We start from the raw sequence: 23,641 nt of genomic DNA, 5'->3' as shown, positions 1-23,641 counted from the left end.
AGCTGAACTACAGGTATATTACAACAGACTGTGAGCAGGCACTATCTGCCTGCTCATAGCCTTCTACAGGACTTAACTGAGCTGCGTATGTGCAGCTCAGCTTACTTCGCCAGCACGGTCCTTGTACGCCAGGATGACTTACTCCTGCACATGCACAGGTCTTACGTCACCCCACGCCGGCCAATGGAGGTGCCCAAAGACCGGCACGCGTGGAGAAGATGGCAGTGCTGATGAGGGACCCGGACCGTTAGAGAGCAGGTAAGTAAAGTGCCTTTAGGAGTTGAGAATGTTCACATAAAAAAAAAAAGAGTGACAATCCACTTCACTACAAATCATGGTAATAGAAAACTCCTATTTATTTATGTGATCTGCATCTGTAGAATCCTACTCAGACAAATTAAGCTGAACTCCAGAAATTAGATCTTATAGAAAATAAATCTTCCCCAACAGTGGCCACCTCCTCCCCCCCCCCCCCCCCAACTGCAAAAGATACTGATTGTTTAGTCTTTGTGCCCATGGACAAGGTGTAACACATAGCTCTTACTCCTGGCATACTCCTGGCTCCACCAGGCTCCCCCCCCCCCATGTGTCAGTGCCCTGCACTGTAATTAATGACGCCAAGGGTCTGCCCACAGCCAGAAGCTTTAGGTAGAAATGCTGGCACCTGCCGGACTGTGGGAAATTATTACACCTTATCTCTGCATCCTGACACTAAATGAGCATTTAACCCTTGCAATGCGAGGGATATCACTACAAGGTTAGAATTTGTCTAATTCCCAGAGTTCTGCTTTAAGAAAAACATAATAGGGGGGCAGATGTAGTAATTTCTTAATTAGGTTTGTAGAGTTATATTTATTTAAAACTAAATATATTCAGTTTCTTGCATAAGTCCAATAGTGACTGGTACTCTTTAAGGAGGGTGTTCCTACAGAGCAGGGGTCTCCAAACTTCAAACAAAGGGCACATTTTTTTTTGTCCTTTGGACATTGGGGGGCCAGATTTTGGCCAGTGGGTGCAGAAAATGTCCCAGGGCCAGCATCATTGAGAATAAACAAGGCTGCAGGGTTGGTGGTCAGTAGGAGGAGTGGTGCCCCATCATTGGTGTCAGTGGGAGAAATAGTGCCCCGCCATTCGTGTCAGTGGAAGGAATAGTTTCCCCATTATTGGTGTCAGTGGAAGGAATAGTGCCCTGCCATTGGTGTCAGTGGGAGGAATAGTTTCCCCATTATTGGTGTCAGTGGAAGGAATAGTACCCTATCATTGGTGTCAGTGGGAGTAATAATGCCCTATCATTGGTGTTGGGGGAGGAATAGTACCCTATCACTGGTGTCAGTGGGAGTAATAATGCCCTATCATTGGTGTTGGGGGAGGAATAGTACCCTATCACTGGTGTCAGTGGGAGTAATAATGCCCTATCATTGGTGTTGGGGGAGGAATAGTACCCTATCACTGGTGTCAGTGGGAGTAATAATGCCCTATCATTGGTGTTGGGGGAGGAATAGTACCCTATCACTAGTGTCAGTGGGAGGAATAGTGCCCCATCATAGGTGTCAGTGGAAAGAATAGGGCCCCAACATTTGTGCCAGTGGGAGGAATAGTGCCCCATCATTGGTGTCAGTGGAAGAATAGTGCTCCATCATTGGTGTCAGTGGGAGAAATAGTACCCTATCATTGGTGTCAGTGGGAGTAATAGTGCCCCATCATTGGTGTCGGGGGAGGAATAGTGCCCCATCATTGGAGTCAGTGGAAGGAATAGTGCCCCATCATTGGTGTCAGTGGAAGGAATAGTGCCTCATATCATTGGGAGGAACAGTGCCCCAAGGGCTGGATAAAGGCCAGAAAAGGGCCACACCTGGCCCTCGGGCTGCAGTTTGGAGACCCCTGCTATAGAGCAATGAAGCTGTTATCCATAGCAGTTACGTTTACAGTACGTTAACATGCATTATGTCACGCATTAACGTGCACTGCATTATGGCCGCCCCGTGAAACCAATGGGCTTCTGACACACCAACACATCTCAAAGACCAGACATGTCTCAAAATGCTGACCACAGCGCACTACAATATATTGCCATGCACTGGTGTGACGATGCATTGCAGTGCCATTCATTTTAAATGCATCATCGCAGATGTAAACTGACCCTAATGACCGCTAATCTGTGATTGGTTGGAAATCACTGCTCTCTACATCATATGCCAAAATAAATCTGTACGAAGGAAATATTAATATGCTGCCTGTGGCAACCAATCACTGTACATGTCATCACTGTGTAGAACAGAGCAAAGCTGACATCCGATTGGGCGGTAAAACAATTTCCTTTTTTTTCCAGTTTACCACCTCAGTCTGAAAACCGCCACGTTATCATCGCATCGGTTTTACAATTGGTACATGTCACTTCTTATTTTAGTGCTGACAATATATATGATACATGACAGGCAACATTAAAAAAACACTAATGATAATTTAGAGGAGCACAGCCGCAAATTTACCAAGGACGCATCCAACTGCCACTTTTATTTAATAAGGCGAAATGCGAGGCCCATAGCAAACACTGTCACTGATCTGGTGTCAGTAAACTGACATATGATTGGTTGCTATGGGTAACCGCACTTTGCGTATTAACATTATCATTATTAATGCGTTATTGAAGGAATGTATACCTGAATAGCTGCAATAGACAGGGATTGGGAATGTTCTTCTGGCAGGGAATATCAACTGTATACCGCCATGTCTCTCTTACCACCATTTCACTCCCCCCACCCCAGTGGACTGCCCCGTCTGCATAACATTACCAGGAAAATGTCATATCTGATTAGTCAGCAGAGTGAATAGAAGGTGATTTCTACTCTCAGAATCTAACAAGTATTCTGCTTCCAGGGAATATAAAAGATGAATGGTAGGATCCCCCCGCATGCCCGCGTACAAACACGTATTTCATGAATGGCTTCCATTTAACCATGACTCCCGCACATCCATCCAACGCATACTTACAGGCATTTGTAACGGCGAAACTGTTGGCTGTTTCTATGTTGTCTACGTGAGGAACCAAATTAAAAATTGCCTCCGACTCATTGGGGCTTGTGTTATGGAGAAAAATCGCTAATCGGAAAGCTGTATATTCCTGATCTGTATTTCGGATGAAAAGCCCACCTGAAAAAAAAAAGAAGAAGAGCGGGTACAGTTATACACATCCAGCCAGATAATCAGTTCATTGTATGCAGGTGCAATAAGGACTGGCAGCATTCTGCTCCATTAATTAGAGGCATTGATATGTGGCATGTGCATGGAGTGACAGTCAGATCGCATTGCACAGTGCAGGGGGGAAACCTTCCAATCACAGCTCGGATGCTGGGATAAATCTCACACTTTATTTAGCAATATCAGTTCCTGATTTTTGCCATGTCTGAAAAACGAATGAGCTACAAATTTTATTAGGGACCAAAGGGGATCATTAGCCTAACCCAAGGGGACCCATGAAATCATTCTCAGGTCTCGGGGAACCCCTATTCAAATAAACGTAAGTGCAAAGAATGCCTACGTAAATTAATCCATTGGGGGCAGAGCAAAGAATGCCCTTTACACTGGTGGTCAGTGGGAAGAATGCCCCTTATATTTTTGGTCAGTGAGAAAAATGCCTCCTAACATTGGTGGTCATTGAGAAGAATGCCTCTTCAACATTGGTGGTCATTGAGAAGAATGCCTCCCAACATTGGTGGGTAGTGGGAAGAATGCCTCTTACATTGGTGGGTAGTGGAAAGAATGTCCCTCCTACATTGGTGGGCAGTGGGAAGAATGCCACCTTTTACATTGGTGGTCAGTGAGAATGTCCTTTACATTGGTGGTCAGTGGAAAGAATGCTCCCCTTACATTGGTGGTGAGTGGAAAGAATGCTCTCTACAGTGGGGGTCAGAATGCCAGCTGTACAGACAGTGAGAAGAAGAATGCACCCCTCATTTTGGTGGTCAGTGGAATAAATGCCCATCTTACACTGGTGGTCAGTGGGAAGCATGCCCTCTTACATTGGTGGTAAGTAGAAAGAATGCCCCCCTACACTTGTGATCAATAGCAAGAATGCTCCTTATATTGATGGTCAGTGGGAAGTATGCCCCCTTTACATTGGTGGTCAGTGGGAAGAATGCCCCCTTTACATTGGTGGTAAGAGACAGAATGCCCCCCCCCCCCCTTACAGTGTTGGTCAGTGGGAAGAATGCTCCTTTATAGTGATGGTCAGTGGGAAGAATGCCCCCTTTACATTGGTGGTCAGTGGAAAGAATGTTCCCTTACAGTGTTGGTCAGTGAGAAGAATGCCACTCTTACATTGATGGCCAGTGGGAAGAATGCCCCTCTTACATAGGTGGTCAGGGACAGAATGCCCTTCTTACAGTGATGGTCAGTGAGAAGAATGTCCCCTTACATTGGTGGCCAGTGAGAAGAATGCCCCCCTTACATTGATGGCCAGTGAGAAGAATGCCACTCTTACATTGATGGCCAGTGGGCAGAATGCCCCTCTTACATAGGTGGTCAGGGACAGAATGCCATTCTTACATTGATGGTCAGTGAGAAGAATGTCCCCTTACATTTGTGGCCAGTGAGAAGAATGCCCCCCTTACATTGATGGCCAGTGAGAAGAATGCCCTCCTTACATTGGTGGCCAGTGGGAAGAATGCCCCCCTACATTGGTGGTCAGTGAGAAGAATGCCACTCTTATATTGATGGCCAGTGGGAATAATGCCCCTCTTACATAGGTGGTCAGGGATAGAATGCCCTCCTTACAGTGATGGTCAGTGAAAAGAATGTCCCTTATATTGGTGGTCAGAATGCCAGCTATACAAACACTGAAAGATCACTGGTGTCATGCCACTGGCTCTGCTAAATGGCACTGAACCCAAAGCTATGAAGGTACCATCACATGGAAGATCAATCAGCCACAGCTCAAGATACCCCCAACAACCTTTGGAGGACCCCTGGGTGAGAGTGGTTGAGCTGGGCTGTTATTTGACAGCTATGCAACCAATCCAAGCATCACCTGATAGACATGAAGCCCAAATATAACTAGACACTCACAATCACTGGAAGGGGTGAATTCAACATTTGTAACCAATCGGAGATGGCTTCCTTTTCTACATAGATAACGGGGGACTAAAATATAAGCTTAAGTGGGAAAAGTTAAAGAGATTGACTGTTTCTCGAGTCACTATCCCAGCACACCTCTCACCTTTTGTCATTTCTGGTGACAGATTTATGTGTTTAGGGCCAACCTATGACCGCCATGGATGGCAGATATGTAAACTGCTATAATATTTGTCCACCTTTGGACACCAGTTGCAACCATTGCCCAGGATGGGTTAGGTGGTTGCACCCTAAAAATAACAATGCCCATGAACTTATGGAAAAGGGATCAGTTGAAATCTGGTCACAAGCCACTTTCAAGAACGCTAGCTAGTATCCCATCTGATGCCACATTCCAGCTGCCATGCCACATCCCTTCAATATATTCCATATGTTGAGCCAACCTCTAATGCATTGTGGGTTTTACTGTTATCTTCCATGCTATGATCAAAGAACTGAAATGTCAATGTCCTATCAACTCCCGAAATTAAATAGATAGCCAATGGATTTAAAGGAACTTATTCTATCCGCCTGAACACAAGCAGTGTCTTATTATACAGAGAGGACAAAAAGTCAGTCTGCTCTCTGAATCTCATTAACCCCCACCTTCTCTCCCCCCCCCCCCCCCCCACCTTCTCTCGGAAACAACAGTGCAATAAATGATGCAGAGGTGAGCTGCAAGACATTAAAAGCCATCCTAGTGTAGAGATGCCATCAAAGTAGAGTGGAGGCTTCCGCCGAAAGGGACGCAGTGCTCGAATGCACAACTTTCCAACTAGCCATCATGTAGAGATGATGATGGGGAGACTGCACAAGAACAGGACAGCACTGCTACTGCAGCAATCCCATCACACACATCAGGGATCCACACAATGCAGGGGAGGCCAGGCCTGGGTGGCAGGTTTGTGGGGGGGCGGGTTGGGTTTCCCCCCCAGTGAACCAAACAGACTCGTTAGTCATTATTGATTATCATATCTGCTGCAGAAACTCTTGACTCTCAGGTGTCAATCACATCTCTAGACATGGCTGGCTTACAATGGTGTCTGTTGGGTTGACCAACCATGAGGTTATGTAGGGAAGGGATGAGGAAGGGGGGGTTGGGTTGCCATGGTGGGGGTAGATGTCATCTGATGAGCCTAACAGACCTGTTAATCATTTTTGATCACTCTAGCTACTGCAGAAACTCTTGACTCTCTGCTGTCAGTCTCAGCTCTAGACATTGCTGGTGGTTGGATTGACCATCCAAGAGGTTATGCAGTGGTAGATCACCAGGGAAAAGGTAAAGAAGAAGGGGGGGGGGGTTGGTTGGGTTACCCTGGGGGTAGATGTCATCTGATAAACTGGACAGACCTGTTAATCATTTTTGATCACTCTAGCTACTGCAGAAACTCTTGGCTCTCAGCTGTCAATCCCAGCTCTAGACATTGCTGGTGGTTGGGTTGACTATCCAAGAGGTTATGCGGTGGCAGAACACCAGGGAAGGGTTGAGGAAGAGGGAAGGGGGTCGTCTACACTTGAGATTCTTTAGATAGCAAGCTCTTTGGGTCACGCTTGCGTGTGGGTACGATGCTACTGAAGAGGTTGGAGCCATAGAACTCAATGACCACGATAGCCAGCGAAGGGGTTGAAGCCATGGAACTCAACAACCACCATAGCCACCAAAGAGGTTGGAGCCATGGAACTCCACCACCACCACCACCACCATAGCCATGATATAGACATGCAATGATCTCCAAGTTGCTGCCAATGAGCCCCAAGTGCCACTGAGCGGCTGTAAGTCCCCCCCCCCCCCCCCCCCCCAGGTGCCCAGCGACCTCCATGCCCAGCTCCTTACCTATCTGCACACTGCTAGGGAAAGCTCCCCAGGCAAAGCCCCAAAATCCCGAGACTAAGAAGACAATGTGCTGGCAGATAATCCGCATCTTCTCTGGCTGTGTGTCTCTGGATGCCGCGGAGAAGCCGTGCAGGAGGAGGAGGAGGAGGAGGAGGAGGAGGAGGATGCCCGTCTAGCGTGCCATGCTGCCCAGGCTGCTCCTTCCCGCAGTGTCCATACCCCGGGAGAGCTCCGGAGATCCTTCCACATGCAAGATGGTGGAGTCGGCGCTGGTGGTGGAGGGATGAGACATGCGCTATCTCCTCTCACTCTCCCCCCATCACACACAAAGGAGGTCTGTCTGTCCGGAGGACACCTTCCTCCCTTCCTTCCTTCCTTCCCTCCTTCCTTCCTTCCTATCCCGGCTGTCAGTGTGTCAGCAATGGCATGAATGGGATGATCGTAGTATGGAGGAGGGAGGGAGGGAGGATGGAAGGCAGACTGGCCCCCCCTCCTGTCATTGCTCTATACAGAGGAATAGCGAGCACAGTCACTGCAGCAAACCTCTCCCAGCATCAGCACCACATGGGGGAGGGGAGGGGGGCAGAGCCAGGGTGAGCCAAGGTCATCCCACTGCCCCACTCTGTGCTTCATTCTAGTAGATACACCCTGGAAGATACAATCTATTAGATACACCCAGGAAGATACATTCTATTAGATACACCCAGGAAGATACATTCTATTAGATACACCCAGGAGATACAATCTATTAGATACACCCAGGAGATACATTCTATTAGATACACCCAGGAAGATACATTCTATTAGATACACCCAGGAGATACATTCTATTAGATACACCCAGGAGATACATTCTATTAGATACACCCAGGAGATACATTCTATTAGATACACCCAGGAAGATACATTCTATTAGATACACCCAGGAGATACATTCTATTAGATACACCCAGGAGATACATTCTATTAGATACACCCAGGAGATACAATCTATTAGATACACCCAGGAAGATACATTCTATTAGATACACCCAGGAGATACATTCTATTAGATACACCCAGGAAGATACATTCTATTAGATACATCCCAGGAGATACATTCTATTCGATACATCCCCCCATACATTCTATTAGATACACCCAGGAAGATACATTCTATTAGATACATCCCTCCTATACATTCTGTTAGCTACACCTCCCCACACATTATATTAGATACACCCCCATACATTAATTTAGATACACCCCCATACATTCTATTAGATACACCCAGGAGATACATTCTATTAGATACATCCCAGGAGATACATTCTATTAGATACATCCAGGAGATACATTCTATTAGATACATCCCCCCCCCCATACATTCTATTAGATACACCCCCCCCCTATACATTCTATTAGATACACCCCCTATACATTCTATTAGATACACCCAGGAAGATACATTCTATTAGATACATTCTATTAGATACACCCAGGAAGATACATTCTATTAGATACATCCCTCCTATACATTCTGTTAGCTACACCTCCCCACACATTATATTAGATACACCCCCATACATTAATTTAGATACACCCCCATACATTCTATTAGATACACCCAGGAGATACATTCTATTAGATACATCCCAGGAGATACATTCTATTAGATACATCCCAGGAGATACATTCTATTAGATACATCCCCCCATACATTCTATTAGATACATCCCCCCTATACATTCTATTAGATACACCCCCCTATACATTCTATTAGATACACCCAGGAGATACATTCTATTAGATACAGCCCCCCCCCCATACATTCTGTTAGATACACCCAGGAAGATACATTCTATTAGATACAGCCCCCCCCCCCATACATTCTGTTAGATACACCCAGGAAGATACATTCTATTAGATACAGCCCCCCCATACATTCTGTTAGATACACCCAGGAGATACATTCTATTAGATACACCCAGGAGATACAATCTATTAGATACACCCAGGAGATACAATCTATTAGATACACTCAGGAAGATACATTCTATTATATACATCCCCCTATACATTCTGTTAGCTACACCTCCCCATACATTATATTAGATACACCCCCATACATTTTATTAGATACACCCAGGAGATACATTCTATTAGATACACCCAGGAGATACAATCTATTAGATACATCCCCCCATACATTCTGTTAGATACACCCCCATACATTATATTAGATACACCCCACATACAACCTGTTAGTTACACCCCCCCATACATTCTGTTAGATACACCACCCATACATTCTATTAGATACACCCCCCCCATACATTCTATTAGATACATCTCCTATACATTCTATTAGATACACCCCCATACATTTTATTAGATACCCCCTATACATTCTATTAGATACACCCCGCATACATTCTATTAGATACAGTGGGGACGGAAAGTATTCAGACCCCCTCAAATTTTTCACTCTTTGTTATATTGCAGCCATTTGCTAAAATCATTTAAGTTCATTTTTTCCTCCCTAATGTACACACAGCACCCCATATTGACAGAAAAACACAGAATTGTTGACATTTTTGCAGATTTATTAAAAAAGAAAAACTGAAATATCACATGGTCCTAAGTATTCAGACCCTTTGCTGTGACACTCATATATTTAACTCAGGTTCTGTCCGTTTCTTCTGATCATCCTTGAGATGGTTCTACACCTTCATTTGAGTCCAGCTGTGTTTGATTATACTGATTGGACTTGATTAGGAAAGCCACACACCTGTCTATATAAGACCTTACAGCTCACAGTACATGTCAGAGCAAATGAGAATCATGAGGTCAAAGGAATTGCCTGAAGAGCTCAGAGACAGAATTGTGGCAAGGCACAGATCTGGCCAAGGTTACAAAAACATTTCTGCTGCACTTAAGGTTCCTAAGAGCACAGTGGCCTCCATGATCCTTAAATGGAAGACGTTTGGGATGACCAGAACCCTTCCTAGAGCTGGCCGTCCGGCCAAACTGAGCTATCGGGGGAGAAGAGCCTTGGTGGGAGAGGTAAAGAAGAACCCAAAGATCACTGTGGCTGAGCTCCAGAGATGCAGTTGGGAGATGGGAGAAAGTTGTAGAAAGTCAACCATCACTGCAACCCTCCACCAGTCGGGGATTTATGGCAGAGTAGCCCGACGGAAGCCTCTCCTCAGTGCAAGACACATGAAAGCCTGCATGGGCACCTGAAGGACTCCAAGATGGTGAGAAATAAGATTCTCTGGTCTGATGAGACCAAGATAGAACTTTTTGGCCTTAATTCTAAGCGGTATGTGTGGCAAAAACCAGGCACTGCTCATCACCTGTCAAATACAGTCCCAACAGTGAAGCATGGTGGTGGCAGCATCATGCTGTGGGGGTGTTTTTCAGCTGCAGGGACAGGATGACTGGTTGCAATTGAGGGAAAGATAAATGTGGCCAAGTACAGGGATATCCTGGATGAAAACCTTCTCCAGAGTGCTCAGGACCTCAGACTGGGCCGAAGGTTTACCTTCCAACAAGACAATGACCCTAAGCACACAGCTAAAATAACGAAGGAGTGGCTTCACAACAACTCCGTGACTGTTCTTGAATGGCCCAGCCAGAGCCCTGACTTAAACCCAATTGAGCATCTCTGGAGAGACCTAAAAATGGCTGTCCACCAACGTTTACCATCCAACCTGACAGAACTGGAGAGGATCTGCAAGGAGGAATGGCAGAGGATCCCCAAATCCAGGTGTGAAAAACTTGTTGCATCTTTCCCAAAAAGACTCATGGCTGTATTTGATCAAAAGGGTGCTTCTACTAAATACTGAGCAAAGGGTCTGAATACTTAGGACCATGTGATATTTCAGTTTTTCTTTTTTTAAATCTGCAAAAAAGTCAACGATTCTGGGCTTTTCTGTCAATATGGGGTGCTGTGTGTACATTAATGAGGAAAAAAATGAACTTAAATGAGTTTAGCAAATGGCTGCAATATAACAAAGAGTGAAAAATTTAAGGGGGTCTGAATACTTTCCGTCCCCACTGTACACCCCCCCATACATTCTATTAGATACACCCAGGAGATACAATCTATTAGATACACCCAGGAGATACATTCTGTACCCCAGGAGATACATTGTATTCTATACACCCAGAAGATACATTCTTTTATGAGTGTGGCCTGACACAAAATCATAAACTTACTTAAAAATGTTGATGGTTTTTTTTTTTTGGGGGGGGGGGGGATTTTTTGTAAAAATAATATGTTTACACTTAGCGAACACATGAGGCTGAAGAAACATTTGTCAGTCTCTCTTTACTCGACTTTTACAAGTTTTATCTTCCCGAAAAAGAATATTCCACTTTCACATTCAAGCCTTAGTCATGTTAATGGTTTTCAGCAGCATCCATATTTGTAAGCAACTATATTCAAGGATGAAGGACACAAAGGGCAAAATAGGAACCAAGATATCTGAGGAGCACCTTGAGAATTCATTCCAAATTGTTACTACATCCATCGAAGGAGATATTGATGTGTTCATTTATCAAAATCAGTGTCAAATATCGCACTCGTTTTGTGTTTCCCTCTTTTACTTTTATAATAAAAAAAAATTACAAAAAAAAAAATGAAGTTTTATTTCTCAGATAGGTACATTATCTGTATCAGTGATCTGCCCGACATTTTCTGCTCCCTATTATTGGTGTATTTTATGTGCGGCACAAGACAATTCCTTTTCTTCCAATGTGGCCCAGTAAGGACAAAAGGTTGGACACCTCTGCTCGAGCAACTGCACTTGTAAAGTCCACAGTCTGTTTGCCTTAGTAAATCAACCCTATAGTATTCCATACACCCGGGAGATACATTGTATTCCATACACCTGGGAAATACCTTGTATTTCATACACTGGGAGATACATTGTATTACATACATCCAGGAGATACATTGTATTACATACATCCAGGAGATACATTGTATTCATACTCATAGGTCTGACCTACCTTTGTAGACACACACAGTGCCAAAGAGAGCCATACTAGTGAGAGATACTAGAGACTGAGAGCCATCCTGAAGAGCAATCCTAGAGAGCCATACTAGAGAGAGATACTAGAGAGCCATACTAGAGAGAGATACTAAAGAGCCATACTAGAGAGAGATACTAGAGAGCCATACTAGAGAGAGATACTAGAGACTGAGAGCCATCCTGGAGAACAATCCTAGAGAGCCATACTAGAGAGAGCTACTAAAGAGCCATACTAGAGAGAGATACTGGAGAGCCAAATTAGAGACTAGAGAGATACTAGGGAGCCATACTAGAGAGAGATACTAGAGACTGAGAGCCATCCTGGAGAGCAATCCTAGAGAGCCATACTAGAGAGAGATACTAAAGAGCCATCCTAGAGAGAGATACTAGAGAGCCATACTAGAGAGAGATACTAGAGACCGAGAGCCATCCTGGAGAGCAATCCTAGAGAGCCATACTAGAGAGAGATACTAGAGAGCCATACTACAGAGAGAGATACTAAAGAGCCATACTAGAGAGAGATACTAGAGAGCCATACTAGAGAGAGATACTAGAGACTGAGAGCCATCCTGGAGAGCAATCCTAGAGAGCCATACTAGAGAGAGATACTAAAGAGCCATACTAGAGAGAGATAATAAAGAGCCATACTAGAGAGAGATACTAAAGAGCCATACTAGAGAGAGATACTAGAGAGCCATACTAGAGAGAGATACTAGAGACTGAGAGCCATCCTGGAGAGCAATCCTAGAGAGCCATACTACAGAGAGATACTAAAGAGCCATACTAGAGAGAGATACTAAAGAGCCATACTAGAGAGAGATACTGGAGAGCCAACTTAGAGACTAGAGAGATACTAGAGAGCCATACTAGAGAGAGATACTAGAGACTGAGAGCCATCCTGGAGAGCAATCCTAGAGAGCCATACTAGAGAGAGATACTAAAGAGCCATCCTAGGGAGAGATACTAGAGAGCCATACTAGAGAGAGATACTAAAGAGTCATACTAGAGAGAGATACTAGAAAGCCATACTAGAGAGAGATACTAGAGACTGAGAGCCATCCCGGAGAGCAATCCTAAAGAGTCATACTAGAGAGAGATACTAAAGAGCCATACTAGAGAGAGATACTAAAGAGCCATACTAGAGAGAGATACTGGAGAGCAAATTAGAGACTAGAGAGATACTAGAGAGCCATACGAGAGAGAGATACTGGAGAGCCAACTTAGAGAGATACTAGAGAGCCATCCTAGAGAGAGATACTAGAGAGTCATACTAGAGAGCCATTCCTAGAAAGAGATACCAGAGAGCTATCCTAGAGAGTCATATTAGAGACAGATACTAGAGGGAGATACTAGAGAGCAATACTAAAGAGAAATACTAGAGACCCATCCTAGAGAGCCATACCAGAAAGAGATACTAGCGAGCCAACCTAGAGAGAAAGATACTAAAGAGCCATCCTAAAGAGGGATACTAGACAGCCATACTACAGAGATATACTAGAGAGCCATCCTAGAGAGATGAAAGAGTGATTCTAGAGAGCAATAAAAGAGAGGTACTAGGGAATAAGGATGGGCGAACCGTTCGGACAAAGCATGAGTTCGGGTCGAACATTGGCTGTTCAGAAGTTCTCCGAACAACTGAATTAAAAGGTTGTTTGACTGTTTGGCCCGCTGAACAACCACAAGACACTGCACTGACACACAATGCATTGAAAGCCCTGATTGGCTGAAACAGTGAAAGCTTGTCGAAATCAGGGCACAGAGCACTGTCAGAGCCATGATTGGATGCTGTCATGATGACTGTATTCAATCATGGCTCATTGCTCTTAATCCCGCCCCACACTATAAAAAGTATTCTTTCTATAGCGGCCATTTGTAGTGTGATAGCGGCATGGAGAGAGATAGAACAGGGCTCTGTTCAGTGCTATTAGAGACTTAGGTGGTTATTTACTAAAGGCAAATCCACTGTGCACTACAAGTGCAAAGTGCACTTGAAATTGCACTGAAAGTGCACTTGGAAGTGCAGTCGCTGTAGATCCGAGGGGTGACATGCAAGGAAAATAAAAAACAGCATTTTAGCTTGCACATGATTGGATAATAAAATCAGCAGAGCTTCCCCTCATTTCAGATCTACCCCTCAGATTTACAGTGACTGCACTTTCAAGTGCACTTCCAGTGCAATTTCAAGTGCACTTTGCACTTGTAGTTTGCGCTTGTAGTGCAAAGTGGATTTGCCTTTCCTAAATAACCCCCATAGTGTGCTATTCTGATTATATTGTCAGTGTAGAATATCAGTTTAGTGTAAATCTAGGTATAGTTCAGTGTGAGTGTAGTGCGTCCATTAACCTTTTCATTAATGTTAATGTAGGGATAGTTCAGTGATTGTGAGCGTAGTGCAACCACCATTCATCTTTACATTAGTGTGAATGTAGGGATAGCGCAATCAGTGTAAGTGTAGTGACCTTTTAACACAGGTTTTTTTCTGTGAGTTACTGCAAGTTTAACGCCATATAGTTCAGTGCGTTACCGCAAGTTTACCACCATATAGTTCTGTGCATTACTGCAAGTTTAACGCTGCATATTTCATTGCGTTACTGCAAGTTTAACGGCATATATTTCATTGTATTACTGCACGTTTAACAACATATATTTCATTGCATTACTGCAAGTTTAACGCTATATATTTCCTTTTCATTCCTGCAAGTTTAACGTCATATATTTCCTTTTCGTTACTGCAAGTTTAACATCATATAGTTCTGTGCATTACTGCTAGTTTAGTGCCATATATTTCATTGCATTACTGCAAGTTTAACACCATACATTTCATTGCGTTACTGCAAGTTTAACGCCATAGTTCTGTGCATTATTGCAATATTATAGTGTATCCGTGGAGTGTGTTTGTGTCGTAAATACTCAAATCAAAGTGCACCAAACACCACTTTCCATTGATTAAAGTGCATCCACGTACACACTTACACATATTTATTACATTTTGTTAATAAGCACCCCCCCACCTCCCCATCATGTCTGGGAGGACAGTAAGGAGAGGAAGACATTCCCATGGCACTGTAAGGGAGCCAGCAGCGTATGTGTCCACAGGCATAGGTGGACGTGGTCAGTCCTCAGGCAGGGCATCACTCCCACTGTTTAGTAATGTTGCCTGTGCTATCCAGCCACAGCATGCAGAGGAGGTGGTGGACTGGCTTACTAAACTGTAAAAAGATAAATACATCGCTCACAAACATCATATAAACAGAAAAAGTAACAAATATAAAGTGCATAAAAAGTGACTAAAGTGCTCAAATCCACTGTGAAGGAAGTGCAAAGTGCTTCAGAGATTTTCAGGTGTACAGTGACACCCCCTCATGTGTCCCCACTCACGGGATCAAGACGACCCCCCAGCTTTTCAGTCTAGGGGGTCACTTCAGACTTAATAATGGTATCCAGAGATGGCAGATTCAATGTCAGGTCATCAAATCAAAAAGACTTCCTAAAGATGATTCTCAGCCATAAACAGGTACCCAAAATTAAAAAGATGAACTGATAGTGAAGTACAGCAAATAAAAAGTTTTATTGCTCATGGGAATGCATACTTACAAGAGGTAAGTTAAAAACAGGCATAAAATGGAGCTGGAAGAACAACAAACGCCATCCCTGGCGTTCGTTTCACGAGACCGGACGTGACATCAGTCGTGCCGGAAATTGCATCAACGCGTTTCACCCTTCCACAGGGCGTCATTAAAGGACCAAATCATCAAGTGTCAAAGGACACTTTTTATGGACTTTATGTTTGTTACTTTTTCTGTTCATATGATGTTTGTGAGCGATATATTATGTTTGTGAGCAATGTATTTATCTATTTACATTTTTTAAGTGTTTAGCACTTTGTGTATAGCAGCTACATTCACTATCCTTTTTATGTTTTTACACTATTAGCGCGAGTGTTAATATTTAGAATATATATCTTCCTACTGGCTTACTAAACTGTCCTCATCCTCCTCATCCTCCGTCACCCAAGCAGAGACTAGTACGCAGTCCCCTGGAGCTGCCAGAGTGGCAAAAACTGCCTCTTTGTCCACAGCTAATCCTGCCATAGCCCCAGCATCAGGCATGGAAGAGTTATTTGAACACAGCATCAGCCACTTGCTCCTTGCCGATACACAGTTATTACTCGATTCAGATGTTGGTTCTGAGTCTGAGGTTGAGGAAGGCAGGAACATGAGCCTACAGAGAGGGGAGAACACTGGTACACAAATTGGCAGTCATGTTCCCCCAGCCGCAGCATATTGTCAAGTTGTCTCCAGTGGTAAGGAGGATGGAGGAGATGATGATGATGAGGTCACTGATTCGACTTGGGTGCCTGATAGAGCAGAGGAGGAAAGTGAGTGTGAGGCACAACCACAACGAGGCAGCCATCATGGAATTGTAGAGAGCAGCCACCCTTTTCCATCACACTGTTAAGCTGTTACCTCCCAGCTCACTTTCCACAGCTCAGCTGTCTGAGCCTGTTTTAGTACATGTGCAGCCGATCGCACTGTTGTAATTTGTAAACTTGTCTTAAGCGCATCAATGCTGGCAAAAACACCAAACATTTGGGTAGCACATGATTGACAAGGCATTTAATCTCCCACCACTCAGCCTGTTGGCAAGAGCACCTAAAAGCCACATAAAAGGGGCACAAATCTGTCCCTCCTCCTTACTCACATCAGTCTGTCCCTGCTATACCTCATGACCTCTCAGCAGCCTCCACAAACAGGGAAGATGGTATAGCGCAGGGTGTCCCAGGTCCTTGCAGCACATCAGCCAGCATTACACCACCAGCTGTAGACTATAGCCGGCAAATTTCTCTGCCCCATCTGCTGCAGCGGAAAAAAAATACAGTCCCTGCCACCCACATGCCCAGTGTCTAAATGTAAGCTTGTCAAAGCTGCTGGCTCTACAACTTCTGCCTTTCCATCTGGTGGATTCTGCCCCCTTCTGTGAATTTGCAGAATGTGCTGTACCGCATTTGCAGGTTCCCAGTCGATATTTATTTTCATGTAAGGCCATTCCATCTCTCTACCATCACATGGAAGGCAATGTTGTGGCATCGTTGGGCATCATCTCCATACAGCTGGTGATGATGCCAGATTTGTGAGCTCTACCCCTTCCTCCTCCTCCTCCTCCTCCTCCTCCATATCCTTCTCAGCTGAATTGTCCTATGAACCTCAAGTACCCCCTAAGCATTGAAAGGGCTAAAAGATGCCATGCAGTGCTTTAGCTGGTGTGTCTAGGGGACAGGAACCACACCGGAGCAGAGATTCTTGCAGCTCTGCAGGGACAGGCCCAGAGGTGGTTCACGCCATGCCAGCTGGAGCTAGGATTGGTGGTGTGTGATAATGGCAAAAACCTCCTGTCCGCTCTTAGACAGGGATAGTTGACACATGTGCCATGCCTGGCACATGTCCTCAATTTGGGGGTGCAGCATTTCCGAAATTGGTACCCAGGGTTGGAAGATCTACTAAAGCAGGCAAGAAGAGTGTGTAGCCATTTTAGGTGGTTATACACAGCCAGTGCTCGGTTGGCTGAAATTCAGCAGGAATTCCACCTGCCCGTAAACCGTCTGATTTGTGACATGCCCACCAGGTGGAACTCGACTCAGGCCGGCTCAGCTTTTTTTTCCCTATGCCAATGGCTGGTCATAAAGGATGCATGCACTGTATTGTCACCATTTGAGGAGGCCACGGGGATGGTTAGCCATGACAATGCATGCATCAGTGACACAATCCCTGTTGTGTTCCTGCCGGAGCAGACTTTGCATGGCATTATGGACAGGGCACTCAAGGCAGAGCAGCGGGAGGAAGAGAAGGACTTCCTTTCCTCTCAAGGCCCACTTTATGCAGACACCATTGTTCCTATGCCACAGAACACACAAGGGGAGAGAAAGGAGGAGGAGGAGAATTCTGGCAGTTTCTGAGGCATTAAAGCAGAGGAAAACATACGTCAAACAGTAAGAAATGGTTTTCCATCCGCAGAACCCTTGGGAGTAGTACGTGGCTGGGAGGAGGCATTTCCAGGTACTCTAATCCTCAGTGACGCAGAGGAGTCTGCTTGTCATGCCTCCACAAATTTGGGGTGCATGGGCTACCTCATGTTTCAAAGCCTGTGAAAGGACCCAAGAATACGTGCCGTAAAGAAGAAGAATCACTATTGGTTGGCAACCCTCCTTAACCACTGTTATAAGGGGAAAGCCTCAGAACTCATTCCGTGCCCACAGAGAGTGCAGAAGATGAAATCTCTTGAGGACACCTTAAAGAGAAGTTTATGGAACGCTTTATCCCGACTCTAGTAGGTTACAGTGTCGTGGAAAACATAGTTTTGAGGCTTCTATTGGTCAACAGAGGAGCAGTGGAGAAGGTGGCCACCTAAGTGATGCATTTCTCAATTATTTTAGTCCACGCCGCCCAGGGCTGTCAGTTTTCACATCCTATCGGCAGCGTCTGCATCACATGGTGGACGATTATATAAGGTTGAAAACAGAGATAGAGAGCTTTCCAGTCGACGATCCACTGGCTTACTGGGTCATGAGAATAGACCACTGGCCAGAACTTGCCCAGTATGCTATTGAGCTGCTGGGCTGCCCTGCATCCAGCGTGCTTTCCGAACAGGCATTCAATGCTACTGGAGGTTTTGTTACTGATCATAGAACGCGTCTTCATAAACACCACTTAATGCTCTCTGGATTCTTACCTCAATATGAAGTATATACAGCGTTGGCAATCAGCTTAGCTGGGGGACATCTATGAATCTCCCGACCTTTAGAGACAGTGATAGCCAGTGGTGTTTCTCCAAATAGTGTATTCCAAATGATGGGTTCCGGATTCACAGCTATTCACGGAAAACGGGCATATAAGGGGATAAAAGAAAGATCTCCCATAGTGCAAACCGTTTAAATAATGAATTTATTAAATAGCCAAATGGGCACTTACAAATAAAAGGTAAAAAAAGCAGAAATGTGCAATACACAGCGTTGCAGACACCTCTTACATCACTTCCGGTTCATTCGATATCCGGCCAGTGGGAGTGGCTGGATATTTGACAGGTGCATATCATTACATATTTTGACAGCAAGGCCAAGTCTTGCTTTCTTCGACTACCCCATAGGGTTACGGTGTGAAGGCGCCACGGACACCCAAAGAACAATCTTTCTGCACCTGTTACAGAAGTAGAAATCCAAAGTCTGTGGTAGAGACACCAGAATTTATCCAAAAAATCTCTAATCTTGTTCCCCGTGCACTACATTGTGGCCTCATCATACAGACTGGCCCCGCAAGCCATTGCTTACAAAATAAAGAAAGCTTGCAGGGAAAATGTCATTTTTTGGGCTTTATAAATGCAGTTATTGCTGCAATAGCTTTTATACACAGTACAGAAGTTCCACTTCATTTTTATACTTTCACTTTAAGCATCGATAAATCACTGCTCATTTACAAACTTTATTTTCATTGATACATGTCCCCCAAGACAGTACCCAGACCCCCATAACCATTGTATGCCCAATTACTTGCATATAAGCCTTCAAAATGGGCATTTTTGATTTTTCATGTTCAGGTCCTTTAGACTTCAGTGGGGTTCGTTATTGGGTTCTGAACTTTCACGGTGTTTGAAAGTTCTGGTGCGTACCAAACAGGGGGTCGTTCAGCCCATCTCTACCAGGGAGAGATGAAAGAGAGTCATACTAGGGAGCAATAATAAAGAGCAATACTAGAGCGTTATACTAAAGAGTGATAAAAGAGAGCAATACTAGAGAGCAAAAAAAGAGAAAGATACTACAGAGCAATGAAAGAGAGCGATGATAAAGAACAATACTAGAGAGCCATAATAGAGGGCAATATAAAAGAGCAACAATAGAAGGCAATATAAGAGAGCAACGAAAGAGAGTGATACAAACCAGCCATACTAGAGAGTAATAAAAGAGCTTAGAGTTGGGTCGAATACCTGTCAGTTCGATTCACACCAGAATTCTCAAACATGTAAAAAGAACTCTATTAAAGTCTATGGGACCCGAACTGCCAAACGGTGGAGCCTGCAGTCGGCGGTTAGACTTTGTTGTAGGCTTCCCCCCCCATTAGTGAATAAAGAATAACAATATAAGAGAGTAACAAAGGGGCGATGAAGGGAGTAGAGAGTAATAATAGATAGCAATATTAGAGAGCCTGTTTTAACCCTCAAAATGCCAACCCATTGCGCTATAACCTCATGCACTAAATGTGGTTGCAGTGCAGCCCCATTCACCTACATGCCAAATGTGCCCTGCCATTTAATTTTAACTGCGACCATGATGCAAAGTTTTGCAAAGTTTTACAGCAGTTGCATGTGTACAGCCCTGAGTGTCTAGGTGTGTGGTCAGGGGGCAGTAAAACCACAACTCAACTACCTGTTTATATCACCCCCTGGCTGCTCAAGTAAATGAGCCCTAAAAGAGAGTGATAATAAAGAGTGATAAGAACAGTAAAATATAGCAATAAAAAAAAAAGTAGAAATGTTAGTGATGAAAGATTAATAAAAGGGGCGTGGCCGGCCGCAGAGTAAAATGGACACTTAATCCACATGCTCCGCTCAGCCCTGGGACAAAGAGCAACCCTCCGCCTGACACAGCAGCCTTTCTCACCTCTCTCCTACACCAGAGGGGAGCTGGAACTCTGCCGATCGCAGCGGTATTGTCAGAGAACTCACACAGCAAGCACCCACCTCCGTGCAGCAGCTGCCAATCCTCGTTCCGCTAATGCTAATGTGCATGCACGGAACCATAGCCAGAGACAAATAAGATCCAGGGTGGGCATGCACAATGGCACCTCTATGCGAACGCTAACGCGCGCCCGCGAGTGCCAAAGCGCTAATGTGCTAACGCGCATGCGCCAATGTGCCAAGGTGCTAATGTGCTAACGCGCATGTGCCAATGTGCTAAGGTGCTAATGCGCATGCGCGTATGCACGTAAGCTGGCACGAATCCTGGCACACAGCACCCTATATAAACAGAGAGTCTGCCTAGCATCAGTGCTTGATTGTCTTCAGCTTGTTCCTGTTGTGACTCTACCTGATTGACCTTGTTCCTGAAAACCCGGCTATCTTCTGACCATTCTCTTGGATCTCCCCTGCCTGCTGAACCTGCCTCTACCTGCACTAATGACCTTGGCTTGAACTTATGATTACGGCTCTGCCTCCTGATTCAGTACCCTGCTGCCCGTCTGTTGCCAACCCCTGCCTGTTCCTAATTACGGTTTTGCCTTCTGACTTGGTACCCCGCTGCCAGCCTTTTGCCGACTCCTGCCTGTTCCTGATTCTGCAGTTGATCCTGATTTGGCTCCCGCTGAACAAGTTTGGTGATCAGTTTCCACATCTCCTTAGCAGAGGTTCCTATATCTCCAAGTTCCAGCCTCCTGCCTGCAGGCACCTGCACCCTTTCCTTGCCCTCGCACTCCCTGTACCCACCACCAGGGGTGCTTGGACCGGAACCGTGCAAGAGGCCACCCTCATCATTTCGGGCTCCGCTGTAAGGTACGTGACAGGTATGTCAAAGATGAACTACTGCTGCACAAACAACTTGCGCCGCCTCACAGACTTCTTCACACTGAGAGGTACAGGCATGCAGCGCAGCCAAAATGGCGTCGGAGCGGCGTCTCCCCCTCCTCCCGCCCAAGCATCAGAGGCACCACAGGGGCCAGCAGACTTTCTAGAAGATATGGACAGCACCGTCTCCAGCACCTTCTCCCTCCAAAGCCCCGCTGTACAAGAAACAGCACTGGGATACACCTGTGGGAAGTAAGAACACACAGGAACCCCTGGCTGCTCTACCTGCCAGCAACCAGCCTGCCTCGGAACACACCCTAAAATTGATGCTACTGTCCCTGCAAAAAGACTTGTGCAATGAGCTCCGCTCATCCCTATCCTTCCTCCATTCCAGAGTGGACTAAATTGAGGAGCGTACAGATGTGCTTGAGAGGCAAGTCACAGAACATACTGCTGCACAGCATGAGGCTTCTGAGACATACCACCAGCAAGCCCAAGAAATCCAATTGTTACAAGCTAAAGTGACCGACCTCGAGGTTCGCTCCAGGAGGAACAATATAAAGTTCATAGGTATCCCTGAGACTATCAAACCTCCAGACCTCATCCACTATATCCAGCAATTGTTCCTCAAGCTTATTCCCCAACTGTCACAAGCTGATCTTGCTATAGACCGCGCTCACAGGATCGCAAAACCGAATTACCTACCAGAAACGGTCCCTCGAAACGTGCTGGCATGTATTCATTTCTTTCGAATTAAAGAAAAAGTCATGTCTGCAGCCCGCACTAATGCTCACCTGCCTGATCCTTACTATTCACTTTCGCTTTACATAGATATCTCGGCTGCCACAGGACAAAAGCGAAGGGAATTTGCTCCAGTCACTACTGTCGCAACATCACCTACAAGTGGGGTTTTCCCACTAAATTGATGGTGACATTCCAAAATCAATTCACTACGATTTTCACCCCTAAAGAGGGCATCAAAAGATTGCTAAATTGGGGCCTCATCTCCTCACCCTCACCCGCCGACTACAATCATCCAAACACAGTCGTGACAATATCAACCGCGCCTCATCCCGCGATCAACACCTACGCTGACATCCTAATCTCACTCAAGGCCAACTATGTTCCTAAACGAGCGACTTAGACATCACTTCTGTCCGTAACAACTGGATGTCCCAGATGAGTATTCTATGTTCATCTTGAATTTTCGTTTTCTTCTTTTTTTTTGCCTTTTGTTATGCTGCTTCTTTGTTTTTTTTTTTTTTAACTCTCAAACTTCCCCCTGGATAATATAGAGTGCTAAGCACCCTATTACAAGTTCTATACTGTACTACAAGTTAAATAAGCTATCTTTATTGCTTTTTAAGTTCTTTTTTGTACCTATTGTTATATCAGTAATCAATAAATACTATTGTTATATATTGAAAAAGTTTAGTGTGCGATTCATCAGGTGTTCTAAACCCTCCCCCCTTACGCACCCCAAAGCCTGGTTTTACACATACTTACTATGGCTCTTAACATTGCCTCCCTGAATGTCAAAGGCCTCAACTCCCCCTTTAAGCATCATTTACTATGGAAAGAAGCACTGAGACTCAACGCAGATCTCATGTGCATACAAGAAACCCACCTCTCCTCTCTTAAACCACCATCTTGTTCTTTTTTGCCAACTTCCCTAAGAAAAAAGCTGGAGTCCTCATAGCTATACGCTCTACAGTAGCGTTTCAGCTGATACATTCAGAAGTAGACATATTTGGCAGGTATATCATACTGCATGCATCCATTAATAACTATACAATGACCATTGTCAATCTATATGCCCCCAATAGTGGCCAAGGCCAGTTCTATAAAACCATCATGGGGAAACTAACACCTTTCCGACAGCATCCCCTAATCATTTGTGGGGATTTTAATCAAATTATAGACCCAATCCTCGACTCCTCCAACCCAACAAGGAGACAATCCACCTCTCTCTAATCCCTACTTCATTCTGAAGATCTATATCACCCATGGAGATGCCTACACAACACTGAGAAGGATTACACCATTTATTCGCACACGCAAAAATCCTATTCCAGGATAGACATGTTTCTGGTAGACAAATATGCCCTCCAAACAGTACAAAACGCAACAA

General features: G+C 44.9%; 1 protein-coding gene across 8 annotated transcripts in view; it reads right to left on the bottom strand.

The window, feature by feature from the left end:
• GRIA4 (glutamate ionotropic receptor AMPA type subunit 4) overlaps window positions 1-7,485 on the bottom strand; it is a 485,393-nt gene extending 477,908 nt beyond the window's left edge. For 3 of the 8 annotated variants that reach the window (XM_073613116.1, XM_073613115.1, XM_073613114.1), the window contains exons 1-2: window positions 6,944-7,485; window positions 2,992-3,150 (exon numbers count right to left, since the gene is read on the bottom strand). In XM_073613116.1, the coding sequence (XP_073469217.1) occupies window positions 2,992-3,150; window positions 6,944-7,031 (247 nt within the window). In that variant the 5' untranslated portion in view covers window positions 7,032-7,485. The remainder of the gene's footprint in view (window positions 1-2,991; window positions 3,151-6,943) is intronic. The other 5 variants (XR_012241473.1, XM_073613113.1, XM_073613111.1 and 2 more) reach the window with 3 other exon arrangements.
• Window positions 7,486-23,641: the final 16,156 nt, after the last annotated feature.

This window comes from Aquarana catesbeiana, linkage group LG02 (assembly GCF_042186555.1).
Source record: "Aquarana catesbeiana isolate 2022-GZ linkage group LG02, ASM4218655v1, whole genome shotgun sequence".
NCBI lineage: Eukaryota > Metazoa > Chordata > Amphibia > Anura > Ranidae > Aquarana > Aquarana catesbeiana.
This window is presented reverse-complemented; position numbering and strand designations above follow the sequence as displayed.